The sequence below is a fragment of the Pleurodeles waltl genome, chromosome 4_1 (genome assembly GCF_031143425.1).
Source record: "Pleurodeles waltl isolate 20211129_DDA chromosome 4_1, aPleWal1.hap1.20221129, whole genome shotgun sequence".
In the NCBI taxonomy this organism is placed as follows: Eukaryota; Metazoa; Chordata; class Amphibia; order Caudata; family Salamandridae; genus Pleurodeles; species Pleurodeles waltl.
The window spans coordinates 834979342-834994497 of record NC_090442.1 but is presented as its reverse complement, the minus strand read 5'-3'; the positions used below and the strand labels follow the sequence as shown (position 1 = coordinate 834994497).

The 15156-nt window shown below is 43.8% G+C and overlaps 1 protein-coding gene across 1 annotated transcript in view; it reads right to left on the bottom strand.

Moving 5' to 3' along the window:
- The window catches only part of LOC138288591 (uncharacterized), a 300606-nt gene that overhangs the window by 171161 nt on the left and 114289 nt on the right, over positions 1-15156 (bottom strand). The window contains exon 6 of the mRNA XM_069230091.1: positions 10510-10692. Coding sequence (XP_069086192.1) covers positions 10510-10692 — 183 coding nt within the window. The remainder of the gene's footprint in view (positions 1-10509; positions 10693-15156) is intronic.

The following is a 15156-nucleotide window of genomic DNA, read 5'->3' as shown; positions in this document are numbered from 1 at the left end:
ACTATGCATTAAATAAACTTTACCTATTGGTGGCCTGGAATAGATATTCACATTGAACGTTTAGTAAGGGAATGTGTCAAATGTGCTGTGTGTGAGAAAAGTATGAAACCAAGAGTTCAACCCATGTTGTAGAGAAATCGTCCTGAGAAACCTCGGAGAGACATTGTTCTAGACATACTGGGGCCTGTACATGGTAATGGTCAGGAATCATATAGGATTGTTGTTATTGATTTGTTTTCTCGTTGGCCTAAAATTCATTTTTCTAGAGGTATCGAGACACGAAATGTTGTATGTTTTCTGAAAGACCTATTTTTGAAGGAGGGCATACCTGAAACATTGCTGACACGACAATGGGGTTCAACTTGTTTCCAAAGAAATGGAGGACTTCCTTTAGTTGTGCGGGATCAAGCACAAAAAATGTGCATTGTACCATCCAGAATCTAATGGTATGGTTGAGAGATTTAATAGAGTCTTGAAAGAAACGATAGCCCTGGCTAAGTCTCACAACAAGAACTGGAAAGATGAGGTCATTAAGAGGGTTTGTGTGTATAGGTTCACACCTCATACGACCACTGGTGTTTCTCCATTTGTTTTGTTTCGCAGAAGGTGTCACAACACTGTTCTTCAACCGGGTTGGGTAATTACATTTTTAGGTTCTGATGGACGAGTGTTAAAGAAGCTCAAAGGAAGATGAAAGAAGTTTATAAGACGAGGAAAAGTTAACTCTATTATGATCGTAGTCATGCGGTCACAGCCTCTAAAGTAAATGTTGGGGACCTGGTTTTGATAAAACATCCTGGGTCACAAACCAGTGGAAACAGACTATCTAAACCCATGAAAGTCATCAAAATCTTTACTAATGCTGCCAAAACCTCTGATCATTGTGTGTGGAATCTTAATAGAGTGGTTGTGTATAAAGGTGGGGTGTTGAAGGATGATTCGTCCGATGTTGATGGAGGCCTAAAAGAAGGGGAAGAAAGGAGTTATCCGAGGAAGTCTAATATGAAATTACAGAGCCCTGCTTATTTGAAGGACTTTGTGTAAATCGCTCATTTTCATCTCAGTTCTAGTGTTCTTTTGTTTATTGTGTGTATTGTAAAGAGGGGTGTGTGTAGTATTCTAGAATAAAGATTCTGGAATGATGGGGGAACGCTCCACGCAGGAGATGAGCGGAGGTCGTGGAGACGGACGGTTGGTTTCTGGCTTGATCTGTCTAGGGGCTCTCCTATGCGGAATGTTGTGGGCTGTTGAGCCTCATTAGAGGATCTACTAATAAAGGAAGATTGATCCACTTACCTGACTGCCTCATTCTCTTTGCAACACAGTTATCTTGTTGAAACAACAAGCGAAATAATTATTAACGCTCAAGCAACAGATCTCTATTGCACATATTAACTAGAGTCCAGTTTCTCCTTTTAAGTAGTACAATTATGTACAGATATTGCTTTGAAGGGAAGCAAAATGGTGAGTTGAAGCCTGCGATAAAAAATGATGCATAGAAAAGAAATTGTTTGCTTTGGTACTGCCTTGTGACTGTTGGCCTAGTTACGAGTTTGGCAGACGGGAACACCGTTCTGTCAAACTCTCGACAGGGTGGCTGCCACTGTAGTGCCGACCTCCCTGCTGGCCCCATTATGACTTTCCCGCTGGGCTGATGCCCAGTGAGAAAGTGGCGACAGCATTGTTGCTGGCTTGTAATAGAGACTACGGTATTGCTGCCGTCGGCAGCTGGCACAGCAGACAATGCTCATTATGAGGGTGCTGGTCAGGGTGAGTGCAGGGGCACCTGTTCTCCACCAGCCTTTTCATGGCTGTGAGACAGCCATGAAAACGCTGTCGGAGAACCAGGTTGTAATCAGCAGGACAGCCCTGCACGCAGCACTGCCCTGGCTGATTGCAACCTGCACCCGCCATCAGCCCGTCTGGATCAACGATCCCGGCGGAGACGGCGGTACCCAGACGGTCGCACCACCAGGGTTGTAATGTGGCAGTCCAGACCATCACTGCAAGTATGGCCGTCTAGTGACCGCCAGACTCGTAATTATGCCCTTAATGTTGATCACACCTCACAAACACAAGATGTTGGATGGTGAGGTATCCATTGAATGGTTCCTGGCTTGGTTTCGGTTTATGAGTTACCCGAGTTGTTGGAGGGGAGGGATGGGGAAACCCATAGGAGGATCTATTGTCATTTAACCCATCACGTTCTCTGCCTAGTGCAAAATGCTTACACTCTTTTGGGTGTAGAGATGTCATACTTTGTTTTTTGTCCTCATCAGAACGTCCTAAATAAGGGAACACTAGCTCCCAGCTCTGTTGGGACCCTTTTTATTTGGCAGTGACTGTCATTCTATAGCCTCTCTCCCTGTCAAACCTGTAAAATACAGTGCCTAACAGGGACTCATGTTGAAATGCATTAACCTTCCAAGACAGGCATTTTATGACTGAAACAGGCAAAAACCAAATCACTGACAAAATTCTGAGATATGAACAAAGGCTTTTAAGGGTCAAAAACTCAGATCTCAATAGTCAGCCAACAGACAAAAAATGTATTCTTGGTCCCAGTGCGTGACTTAGAAAAAGAGAAGTACTTTAATAGCACTATAAAACATAATGCTACCCACAGAGATGGGGCTTAGTTAGAAGGTTCTCCAAAATTATAAGGTAGATGCCAATTTTTGGCACACATCACGCAACACAGGGCCCAGATGAGGAGTGGCAGTTCTTGCTCTGTGACTGTGGTTTAACACTGTGGCTGTAGCTTCTACTCATCTACAGAGACTTAATACTTCAGGGAGAGACAGTGTGAGAATCAGCTCAGGTGCAAAAACACTACTTGGTGTTTGAGAGCGATTGCTCTTTGAGAGGACCCGTAGGTCAGTTCAGTTCGTACCTTGCTATATAGTTTGCAGCATCACTTGTGCTTCCTTTTGTTTGTGAAGAATGCAACTCAGTACTGTGACGATGATGATGCTTCCTTTATGGTCAGAGTGTCTCTGGCAGCAGGGTTGCACATCCTAGCACTGCAGATATGGCATAGCAGGCCTTAGTCTGCGGTCATCCTTTAGTAGTTGGAGGATTTCATTGGCTTCAGCAGCAGTGGCATCTAGATGTGCAGCATAGCCTGCAGCAGACAGACTCCTCGGGTCATGGGTGGAGATGCTGGACCTTGGAGTTGTCATTTATTGTACATCACAAAATGAAACACACAAGGATGCCTGGTGACCTCTCTCATTTGGGTCAGTACCGAGCATACTCTAGAACACAAGTTGGCTTCTTCTGGGTGTTCCAGACACTCGGACCTCCTATTCAGTCTCTCCTCCTATACAGCCAGTCAGTTTTATTCCTTCTCTGAGCAAGCAGGCTGGCTTCTAGGCACTATGTAGAGCCACAGTTTCTCCAGCAAGTCGCATAGACTTCAGATGATGTCCCCTAACATCTGGGAGACTGGATCACATCAACTTTTTAAGTACTGCCTGTATTTGTGTGGAATTTCTATAGAGTGCAACCTAGCCAAAAGGCAATGGAGTGGTGTACAGGGTCTAAGACAAGCGTGAAGTCTATGAATGATAGCAAAAGGGAGCTGTTTTGTGGACTGTTGGGGCATTGCGAAGTAATGTTCTTTAATGCAGTGAGACTTCAACTCTTCTTAAATTGGAGCAGCACTGAGGCAGTCACCATGGATATGGGGATAGCATTCCAGATTCTGGATGTGTAGTTGAAAAAGGCCTGCTGCCTAGTTTAAATTTCTTTATGCTTCTTAGTTCTTGCTGTTGATGTGTCAATATCACAAGAGATGGTGTGTTTGTCTGCAAGATAAGAATGGGTGCTGGTCATGATGGCTTTGTAAATGGTGCAGCAGGTTTTATGGAGTGGGGGTACAGGGCTGCAAGGGGAGCCAATGAAGTTCCATCAATGTGGGCTGAGGTACCTTTGCTTGCTTAGGAAAAACTGAACTGAAACCAAGGGGGTTTGGGCCCACTTTTATACTCTTATTCAAGACAGGGATGTTGATCCATGTCTAAATTTCTGCAACCGGTTTGAGCTGGAACCCTTTCAAATATCACTTTACGGCTCCAGAGCAGGCAGCCTTTGTAGAAGGTGATGGCTGTCAAAGCAGGTAATGATGATACTAGAACAAAATATATGTATCAAAAACATGGGCACAATGAAGTGTGGAGACTGTGCAACCTGGCTGTCATTAGCCTTCCTAAATAAGCAACTAAGAAAAAGACAGAAGGGCAAGTTCTGAGTAGAAAATGCCTTAGTCTTTATCTCTTTACAATACACTATGCTAACTCATCCTCTCTCCCCCAGCATTTACACAAATTGCAGTGCTCAGGAAAGACTAATCAGCAAACCCCAGCTTAAAGGGCCTCACAGAATTTTTAAGGGTAGCCCTGTCTCCATGCTCCCTCGCTTCATTGTCTGGGTGTACTCCCTTCAGCTTCTGGAATGCAGGCAAAAAATGTCTAGTCTGTGGGAAAGCTGTATTCATCCTCCATCTTGCGGTGTGTTGAACCTGGGACCATCCAAAATAGATCCTACTGGAAGACAAATGGAAGACACATCTGTTTGGTTTACTTTGGTGGTTTGGTGTTGCCTCCTGGGATAACTCTGCTGCGCCATTCTATACATGATGTTCCCTCTAATGGCCAGGAGATTAACCAAAAAACATAGATAATAAAATGTAAAATGTACTGATGTCACACAAAATGTGCTGACTTTGGAAGTGGGGTCCTATTCTGAATCATAGCTGTGCAGAGGTATTGAAGGAGCATGAAATACAGGCTACGGCATCAAATCCACCTAGTTGAAAGACCGTGCAAACCCAGTAGGTGGGACAAGGTACACTGTTGAGATACATTATCCCACACATTAAGGGCAGCAGAAGAAATGTATGGATTCTTTGTTCCCAGATGGGCTCAAGGAAATTGCGAATATTTTGCAATACAGATTGAACGTACGCTCTCAGCACTGATATCCAAATTAAGCAGCTGGCTGACCACATTCAAATGTTCATGGTCAGTCAGAATGAGGTACCAGGGCAAGTGAACTGCTAAACCTCGTCATTAAGGGTTTGCAGTTAACTCGTACTGAACCAAAGTCAGACAGCAGCAACGGAAGATGATGGCGGTAGATGCAACTGTTCCAAGCCTCTATCACACCGAAGAAATTATACTGAAATATGGGGCTCGTTTAATGCTCTTCAAGCAAACTGTTCACTATTTATGAGTAAGATTCAAGACAGAAATACTGCTGGACATGGCAATGATAAACACCTTGAGGCAAAGTATGTTAGTTTCACAGGATTATTTAATCAATTTAAGGAAGCCAAATGGAATAGAGAGAAGCTCGTGAAAAAATGCGTAATGCAAAACACATCCAATATTGAAGTTGTACACAATTAGATATTAATATAGACAATCATGCGCTGAATCCCTTCAGTCAGTTACTTCAACCCTCTGTGTGTTATCCACAGGTTTCTTTTAGAAAACACACTTCAGTCCAATTACAGATTATGCCTTCCTTATGGTTAAAGGAACCCATAGATTTAAAATCATCATTCACAGAATAAGGACAGTTCATGTTACGTGATTAAAAGGCAGCTGTTGTTAATAATGGGTCACTTGGAGAATAGCCAGGATCCATTTATCTTACTACAAGAATCTGAAGGCTACTCCATAGCACTGCCCCTGGATATGGGCGGAATATGACAAGTAGAACTATCCCTAAAACAAGACGCTTTGCAAAGGCAACCAGGGAGGCAGACGTATCAGTGTTTAATTTGAGGTGGTGGTTTTCAGTGCTCAGCACTGGCACTTCATTCTCAACACCTCACCTGTGGCAGTGTGTCACATGAAGACACTATTCGTCTAATTTAGAGAGATGAACACAATAACAGTTGTTTATTAATTCAATATACATAAAAAAATACTAATACATGCTGTCTGAGCCATTCTTACAGCTTTGGATGGCCTGAAATAGTCTGAATGGTCACTCTTGTGGGAGTGTGATGCTTAGTCATTGGGTTGGTAACGCTGGCCGGGGCAATGGATGGTAAAAGCTGCAGTGGCCACAAAACCAGGGCCCTGGCATTCATTTAGTTACAAATTAAGAACAGAGAAGTCTGCACCCTCATTAAAGATATTTGGAATGGGCTCACTTAAAAATGCAACAAATAAAAAGGCATGTTATACGTTCGCAGAGGAAATGAGTGTATAAGATACATGGTACCGAGCATCGAGTAAATATTGGCAATAACACTTCATAACACTGTACAGATAATTTGATTTTACATGTACTACACTATGAGTTTAACCTTTTAGGACAAAACTCCGAAAAAGCAAGAAAGCAAAAAGTGAGAAAAACCAAAACAAGAAAACTTTTAGTGAGGATAATTAGTTTGAAACAAGTCAGAAAGGGTTAGGTATATAATTAGAATAATGGTAAGGTAAGCTAGAGGAGGGGATAGGTTTTGGAGTGTGTTATGGCTAGGATTCACGTAATGTGTAGTAGGCTAAGGTGTTCGTCTGGGTCAGGGATAGTGTGAAAGTAGCGGTATGGTAGGCAGACCTAGGGCGCTGGGAGAAGAGGATTCTACGCTCTAAAGATAGGGTCAGTGTAAGGGGTAGTTTGCACCAGGGTTCGTGTTAAGGGGCACTCTGAGGCTCTAGACCTAGATGTTAAGGGAAGCAAAGTAGTTACATTGTGTGCTAAAAAGTAGGTTTTACAAACGAATAGAGAAAACAAGAGGGATGTTTAAATGTAGAACACACCTAAATGTTTTAAATATTTACCATTTTCCATTAAAAGTATTTTTACACCACTCGTCATTTTAGACTGCTACATACGGTCCTGGGGAGGGATAACATAGGCTGTAATGTCACAGGACGCTGCACCGAACTTGATGTCACTTAATGGCTGTCTGACCGGCCCCTGTTGACTCCATTGCTCAGATCGTTTGTTTCTTCTTCTACATGGACACAGATGACACCCACCTCTTCATTTGACTCGATGGTTCACATGAGAATGAATCAGTCACATTCCACTTGTGGATGCTAGACGTCTCAGACTGGTTATATGTAAAGTAACTCAGATGCATTTTTTGCATGGATCACGGAATGGTGGTCCACTACTTTGGACCGTTTCCCCTTTGCTACTAATAAACTCATCTGTGAGTAACTTTTGAGGCTTCTGACTTTTACTCATCGGGCTAACTATTCCACCTGCACATTCAATTATCATATTAAAAACCTTAAATACGATTATTCCCTTTTCACTCCTAATGTCCTCAGCTCGTGATTAAGCCTAGCCTCTCCTCCTGTCGAATTCTGAGAATACGATTTTTTTGGACTTCCCTAAGCATCTACTTGACAAAAGATAGTCCAAAACTGCTCACTGCCTCCTCTTGGGGGACAAACTCAGGTGGCATCCACTCAAGATGCAAGTCACAGTCTCCCGGGGTTCAGATAGGTATCCTGCATACCTTACCTTGAGGTCAGCCTCCTAAACACTTCTCAGTATACCTCACTTCCACTACTCTTAGGCTTTTCTTCTGTGGTGCTGCTCTTGGGAACACTCTTCCCTTTAAGCCCAGCTGCATCACTGTTTATATTTCCTCTAGACAACGCCTGATAACTTCCCTCCTATTGCTTTGGGAGGACAGACACCCATGGGTAACTGGAACACATCAAGCACATGATTTAAAATCGGGTTGGGAATTAGTAAACACTGATTACGCTACCTAGGTAGCGTGGACACAATAATTGGACTCCTCCACAGTGTATTTCAGAATGAGAAAAACAACATACTGAGGGTATGAGGCTGGCAGGGTTCCGGTAGACATTTCCATAGGGCATTCCATGTATTCCTATGAATGAGGGGACGCTGATCCTGCCAAGCCAAAAAATACACTGTATTTGTGAGCCTGACCTGCGAGACCTTTGAATCATTTAAAGAAACTGACGAAATTATGAAACCACTCTAGTTAAGGGTGATTTCCCAGTCTCATATTATCTCTTTTAGTTTCCACATCCTTGCATCATGCAACTCTTATAACACATGGAGAATGTTTGCTGGTCTTTGCCGTGGGTGCACTTGTCACGAGGACCACAATCATACAAGACAAGGACACAAGCGACATTTAGTTTTGGAGGTTTTTTTCACCACCTTCGTCTCTGTTCCTATGATAATTAGGGTTTTGAAGCAATTAACATTTTCATGCAAGGCACTATTCAAATTTGGTAAGCAGCATAAGTTTGAATTTAAAGTTTTTCAGATAAATATACAATGGTAACTAATTTTATATTACTCTTGGCAAACTCAATCCTCACAAAGGTGAGGGAGAGGAAATCTGGCACATGATGTCAATCTGATGAAAGGTACCACATAGCAGAATTACCTGGATGCAATAAGGCATTGATTGAATTGACTACAATGCGTGTTGCAACTGACAGTGATATTTTAGAAAGGTTAACTGCTTAGGTTACAAAAAATAAATAAATAATTTTCCGTAAAGCACAGATGCTCTACTGAGGCTTCAAACCCCACAACTGTATCTTAAAAAAAAAAAAAAAAAGTACCTATATCCTGTGTATCGACAACATTTTCAGATAATGAAAGAACAGTTATAACAAATATCACACACTTGTTGGTCACGTTTTTTGAGAAGTGAATCATCAGCCCGAAGCCTTAGGTTGTAAGAGGAATGCATTCCAGTTCTGGGCTTTCCTTTAAAAAGTCAAGTTAAAACAGCAGAAAATAATGTTGGAAAAGAAATATCCAGACCTGAAACGCGGTGTCCCTGATGTCATGGAATCATCAGGTAAGCTTACCAAGCCCAGGCTGTTGACAATTTATAGTAACATTTAGCATACCCAGATGGAAACAAGAAGTGTTTTTATTGAGCTTAGAAATACAGAGGGAGGAGAGTCTGTGTGTGTGGCGGAGTGTGTGGTGGAGGGAGTGTGTGTGGTGGGGAGAGTGTGTGTGGTGGGGAGTGTGTGTGCATTGGGGAGAGTGTGCGCATTGGGGAGAGTGTGCGCATTGGGGAGAGTGTGCGCATTGGGGAGAGTGTGCGCATTGGGGAGAGTGTGCGCATTGGGGAGAGTGTGCGCATTGGGGAGAGTGTGCGCATTGGAGAGAGTGTGCGCATTGGAGAGAGTGTGCGCATTGGAGAGAGTGTGCGCATTGGAGAGAGTGTGCGCATTGGAGAGAGTGTGTGCATTGGGGAGAGTGTGTGTGTGTGGGAGAGTGTGTGTGTGGGGGAGAGTGTGTGTGTGGGGGAGAGTGTGTGTGTGTGGGAGAGTGTGTGTGTGTGGGAGAGTGTGTGTGTGTGTGGGAGAGTGTGTGTGTGTGGGAGTGTGTGTGTGTGTGGGAGAGTGTGTGTGTGGGAGAGTGTGTGTTTGATTTTGCACATTTTACAGTGTGGGAGAGAGCCAGGGAGACTAAAACCCAGTGCTTCTTCAGCAAGAGGCTTCCATTTCACGCCCAGCACTCCGTTTGACGGAGCTAGAAGGGCCACAAAAGGAACAGATCAGGGTCATGATGAAGGCTCTTATTGTCCACTTGGATCAACCGATGCTGGATTCTCATGCTGTGAAGCGCACTGGTGGAGCCTAAGCTTCAGTGAGGAAAGGGAAGTAGTTATGATTCTAATGGAAACGATCCCTCTGGGGACAGGTTCAAAAATATCAGCATCATGAGTCACTTACAAGGTAGATGGATGAGTAAATGTGTGCCGGAAGAATAGCTCTACTCACAGGTTCGCAAACACTGATACATTAGCCAGTGCATCACTTCTTCCAGGGCTCGATGGATTTTTTTCCCCACTGTGTGGCCTGCAGTGTATAGAGTGGAGGTCGCTATACCTAAAAGAGGCGACTGTATGTGGCTACTGTCATAGTAAAAGAGCTCGATTGGCCTCCCTTTATAATTTGATGTTGTGCCCTGGCTGAAGCTGGTAAGGGTTTCGGTAGCATTGGGTGGGCTTCCATTACAAGGGGTATGATGTATTACCACTGGGGCTGCACAGCAAGGTGGGATTTGGGGAGATTTTGTGGATAAATGTAAAGACCCTAACTCAGCATCGTTTGAAAATGGGCTGCAGACAGGTGAAATTTCTAGGGGCACAGCAGCAGGCAGATGGATGTCTCGCCTATAGTTCTACATGCTTAAAAAGTAACTGGTAGAATGTTTCCAGGTATTTGTACTCATTATTAATCATTTTTTTGTAGCTTCACGGCACGCTTTCTAGGGCAGGACCCTTTGTACCGATAGCCCTTCAAAAGCAGGACAGCTCTTCCAAAGGTATTAAAACATTTAAAGTTCTCATTTGCAAAATCACTGTCTAGGTAACAACTGTGAACATCAGCTACAAACCCTAATATATAGAAAGGGGGGTTATACTCATTAGGAACGTAACTAAAATAACTTAATTATCAAACGTTACGAAAAACTAAAATAAAATATTTTATTGACATCGCATTTAAATATTAGCGCATGTACCCCCAAAATATTCCTTGTGTTCAATACTGCGCAGTTGTTCAGTTTCGTCAGCAGTGGGAGGATTATTTGTGACTGCTACACGTCCTCCTGCATCTGCCTTGCGGGTGGTGCCCAGGTTGGAACCCTTGCTTCTGGTGGTGTGCTGGCCGGATGTGACAGCTTCCTGATTTGTTGGCGTTCCACCTAAAGAAGGCAGGAAAATACAGTGTCTTTTGTAACCCATGCTTTGAAAGTCTCTAGGCAAAACGCGAATCAATATCTCGTTTCAAACTCAATCTACAAATGAATCTTTTCGTTATGAAATCTAGATTAACAACGTCACACCATGACCCCTTTTCAGTTACTTGTCATGACATCTAGTTGTAGAAGTACTTGTCTTCTGTGGAAAAATCCTCACCTCCTACGTTGATCGCTCCCCTGCTCATCAAGCCCCCAGATCAGCTTCAATGCACACAATTGAATGTTTTTGCCTTTGCATTTAAGGTTGATATTTAAAATCAGCCTCCATTTCTAAGCTTTCCTACAGTATTCTTGCTTTAATCTATTGTATTTTGGTTTAGAATCTTTTAGATCTTAATATTTTTGTTTTATTTACTAAATAGGACCTTTGGGGGTGTGTCCCCCGGGCTAGTCTGGCATGGTGGTGTGTCCCAGCAATGCTCCAGGGGACTGACTGGTAGCTTAGATATTAGTGGGTGGGGCTGAGCAAGGGCTTTTGAAGAGTGGGAAGGGTGTGGGTGGTCTCCTTGACCGTTGTCACACTCAGGTTTAGGGCATGGTAGTTGCAGTCATCGTGCTAGTGGAGGTAGGCCGGAGTAGTTTTAAAGGTAGATTTGGCTGTATATTGTGCTTTTTGTTATTTGGCAATATGGCTGGTAATACAGTGGTGCAGGCTCTAAAAGTATTGCAGGAGCAAGGAAGGGAAGATTTGCTGCAGGAAGGGGTCTTCGAACAGGCGGGAGTAGGATTGAAATGCCATAAAAGGGTGTCTGCGGAGGGCGTGGCCGCTGCAGTCTTGGCTTGTAGGTCACCATCGGAAAAGCCCATGAAATTTAAACAAAAAAGCATGTCAGGGAGGAGGGCGCTTTCCTTACCTGCTGGGCAGCAATTTGTAGAAGCTCCTAGTGCGTCCGATTTCATGTTGTTGTCAGGGAGCGGGCTCCCTGTGAAGAGAGGAAGACTGCGCTGTGCTTGTAGGTCAGGCATGCTGCTCAAGGAGCATGTCAGTGGGCGGGCAAGGGGTTCTCTGTCAGATGCTGCGGTGGCATGTTTACCCCAGCAGTGAGGGCCTGTGACGTGCTGGCAGGTGATTGGCCATTACTGGGTGAATGCAAAAAGAACAGATGATGGACGGAATGCTGAACAATGTAAACAAGCATCCTGGGACAGGTTTCAGGGTATTAGCCCTCAGCACAGCAGCGCACGTACGCTATCAGGGATTGAGCACGTCCTCAAGGAGTCGTCCCAGGACTTGAGAGCCTGTGATGTGTTGGCAGGTGATTGGCCTTTACTGGGGGCATTAGAAGAAAGGGCGCATGGAGTGCCCGCCAAGATGGCCACGCCTATGGTTTCTATTGATCCAGTCATTGTAGCAGACTTGGATGATGATATCAGCATGGAGAAACACCTGGAAGTGGTGCAAAATGTTTTGTGGCAGCAATTCAGGCTGGAGAGGTGTCGAAATCTGCCCAGCAAGTGGTTCCTAGCTGGGTTAGCCCTATGATTAACAAAGTTCAGAGCTGGGCAGTGGATAATGGTTCTCTTCAGGAGGCCGATGATCAAATTGGGATTTTAGGAATTAGTGAGATTGCAGGTAGTTCTGGTGGAATTTTGGAACCTAGAGTTGGGGAATTGCCTTATGTCGTTGTAGAGAGTATATGTCTTTGGCAGATTTTAATGAAGTTTTGCAGTCAAGGGTGGATCATGGGCACCTGGGGTGTGACAACTGTTAATGCAGAAGTTTTAATGAAATTAATAATGAATTTTCATGTATTTTGAGTGTTGATATTGCATAGAAAACTTAACGTAGGGAAACATAATGCATGCATTCGAAGAGGCGCCCACCAGAGGGGCTGCCAATGTTCACGAAGTGTACTTATTAATGGATTATTAATATGAAATGTTGAGCTTATGTTTGATTAATGTAGTAATATGTCATATTGAGGGTTATGCATGATATATTAGCTTTATTAATCGTAAGGCTTTTAACTTAGCAAGGTGTTGGCCTAGTTGCACGGCCTCATGTCAAGCTGTATTTCTTATTCGACTTCTAAAATGTCTGCTTAGAAAATTAAATTAAGATTTTCGACTGTGCTGACCAAATGCTCATAGCTAAAAAGTCTTTCCTATGAGAACTGCTTGCTAGGAGATGATGTATTTGCTAGTGCAACAATGTTTAATGTAATGTGCGTGAGACTGACTTTCCCAGGAGAGGACAATGAACATACTGACTGCAGTATAAGCTGCAACAATATTGTTACCTGATGAGCGCAATGGCGAGAACGGGAGAGATGAGAGCCAATCATCAACATGTGAACCATGTACTTGTAAAATTATAGATTTGAAGTTTTAGTTTCATTGCCCTGAATGTAAAGATGTTATCCCCTGACCAGTAGGGACTTGGGAAGTAGTTTTAGGAAATCTAACAGCCAGACTGCACTGAGAAGAAGACACCATTTTGCACTTTTTTCTGTCTAGAAAAGAGACATGCTTAATTTTATTATTTAAAGATACTTTGCCTTTTCTGAACTTTGATGCTAAATCCTGATGCCTAGCACACCAAACTGATGTCCTGAGGACAAAGACTGTCACAGCTTGCTGATCCAAACTGAGGATAGGTATACTGACTATGGTACTGTTTGCTATGTCTCTTTGCTTTTGTTTCTAGGTACCAACCGCTATTTTGATAGAGTCTTAGTTAGATGTTTTCCAAATTTGGGTTGACTAAATTGTTTTGCATGGGGCCCAAACATGCTATTCTAATCCGATGTAAGTTAGTGTCCTCACTAATGAAGTTCCATACCTGTAATAACATTTGAAGTCTTTTCTTTGCTGAATCTAAATGCATGTAATATTGTTTGTGGAGTTATTCTTGTTATTAATTTGTACTTTAAACTTAGAATGTGCATTAGCTCAAACTTTGATTAGGTTGCGATTCTTTCGCCGCTTTGGTCAGCCAGTGTTTCTGTATGTTAATCATTTGATTTTGAGAATGAGTTATGTGACATTAGCATTGTTAACATAGGGAAGTAAACTTTCTAACTTTTACATAAATGTGTGGTTATTCATGACTGCAAGGTCATGGTGCGTGACAATTACTGACTTCTATTGATTACGAATGTCATTGATTGTTATTGGTTATTGATTTGTGCATGTGCAGGATTATATGGTGGGAAAACCTAGAAGCAAGTCAAAGGGTTCATTGACCTTTTTGCATCTCCTAGTAAGTTTACTTATTAAGGTCCAACGCGCTAACACAACTCCTTTGGGCTGGGCGGCTCTGAGGAGAATGGCCTCTACTGATGCAATATGCTATGTGCCAGTGCTGTGCAGGTACTAGTTGGGGCTAGAGCACCGTCTAGGCGCAGCTCTGAAGTGACAGCAGGGTCCAGGGCAACTTGCTTGACATCATGGGAGATTCCCCTGTGTGTTTTGGAGCCAGACGGTGGGGGGGGGGCGACGGAGAGCAGTCAAGCACTTGCTGGGTTGCTGCTGGGTTTGTGGTTTTAGCAGGGTGTGATGGGAACAATTTGGATTATGACGAGAAGGGTTTTTTGGAGGAAGGTGAAATTGTGGAGGAAAAGGTGGTGATCGACGATGGTACAGAAACCTGTACAGCAAGCAGTGGGGGAAGTAAAGAAGGCAAAGAGGATTCAATAACAGCGTCAATTAGTACCTAGAGGTAAGCTAAGGGTGGTTTGGGGAGATATTAAGGTGGTGAAAGGAACTAAAGTTTTGATAGTGCTATCTGTGGATGTGGGAAATAGTCCGACTAAGATCACGTCAGTGGCGGCCTGTCCTTTAGGGTGGAGGGGCCACGCCCACCCCACCTTTTGCCTCTCATTAAGAGTGTCTGTCAGGCTGAACAAAGGTCAGCCTGACAGACACTCTCCATGTTCAGCTCAGGCAACCAGGAGCAGACATGTGCAATTTGCACACACTCCTGGCTGCCTGAGCGGAACTTTGCTGGGCTGAGGAGGTCACAGCTCCTATGGGCGTGACCTCCTTGGCTCGGCAAAGGTGCCTCAAGGCCCTCCCCTAGGTGACGAGGAAAGCGTCACCAATTGACACTCTCCCTGTTTAAGCCCTGAAGTGCCCAGGGCGCGTGTCAATCAGTGACACTTCGTCACAGAGTGGGGTGGAGTCAGCAGTCTCACTGACCCCATCCCACTCTGTGACGAGGCTGTGACAGCTGCCTTCCTAGGTCAGCCAATGAGAGAAGGCAGCAGTCCCAACCCTCCTGGGACCTGGAAGCTGAAGGTAAGTGTGTGTGTGTGGGTGTATGTGTGTGATGTTTTAAAATGAATGTTTGGTGCGTGTATGCATGTTTGAATGGTATGAATGTTGTTAATGGATGTGCGTGCGTGTGTAAAAGAACGAGTGTGTGTAATGTTTTAAAATGAATGTTTGGTGCATGCGTGCATGTTT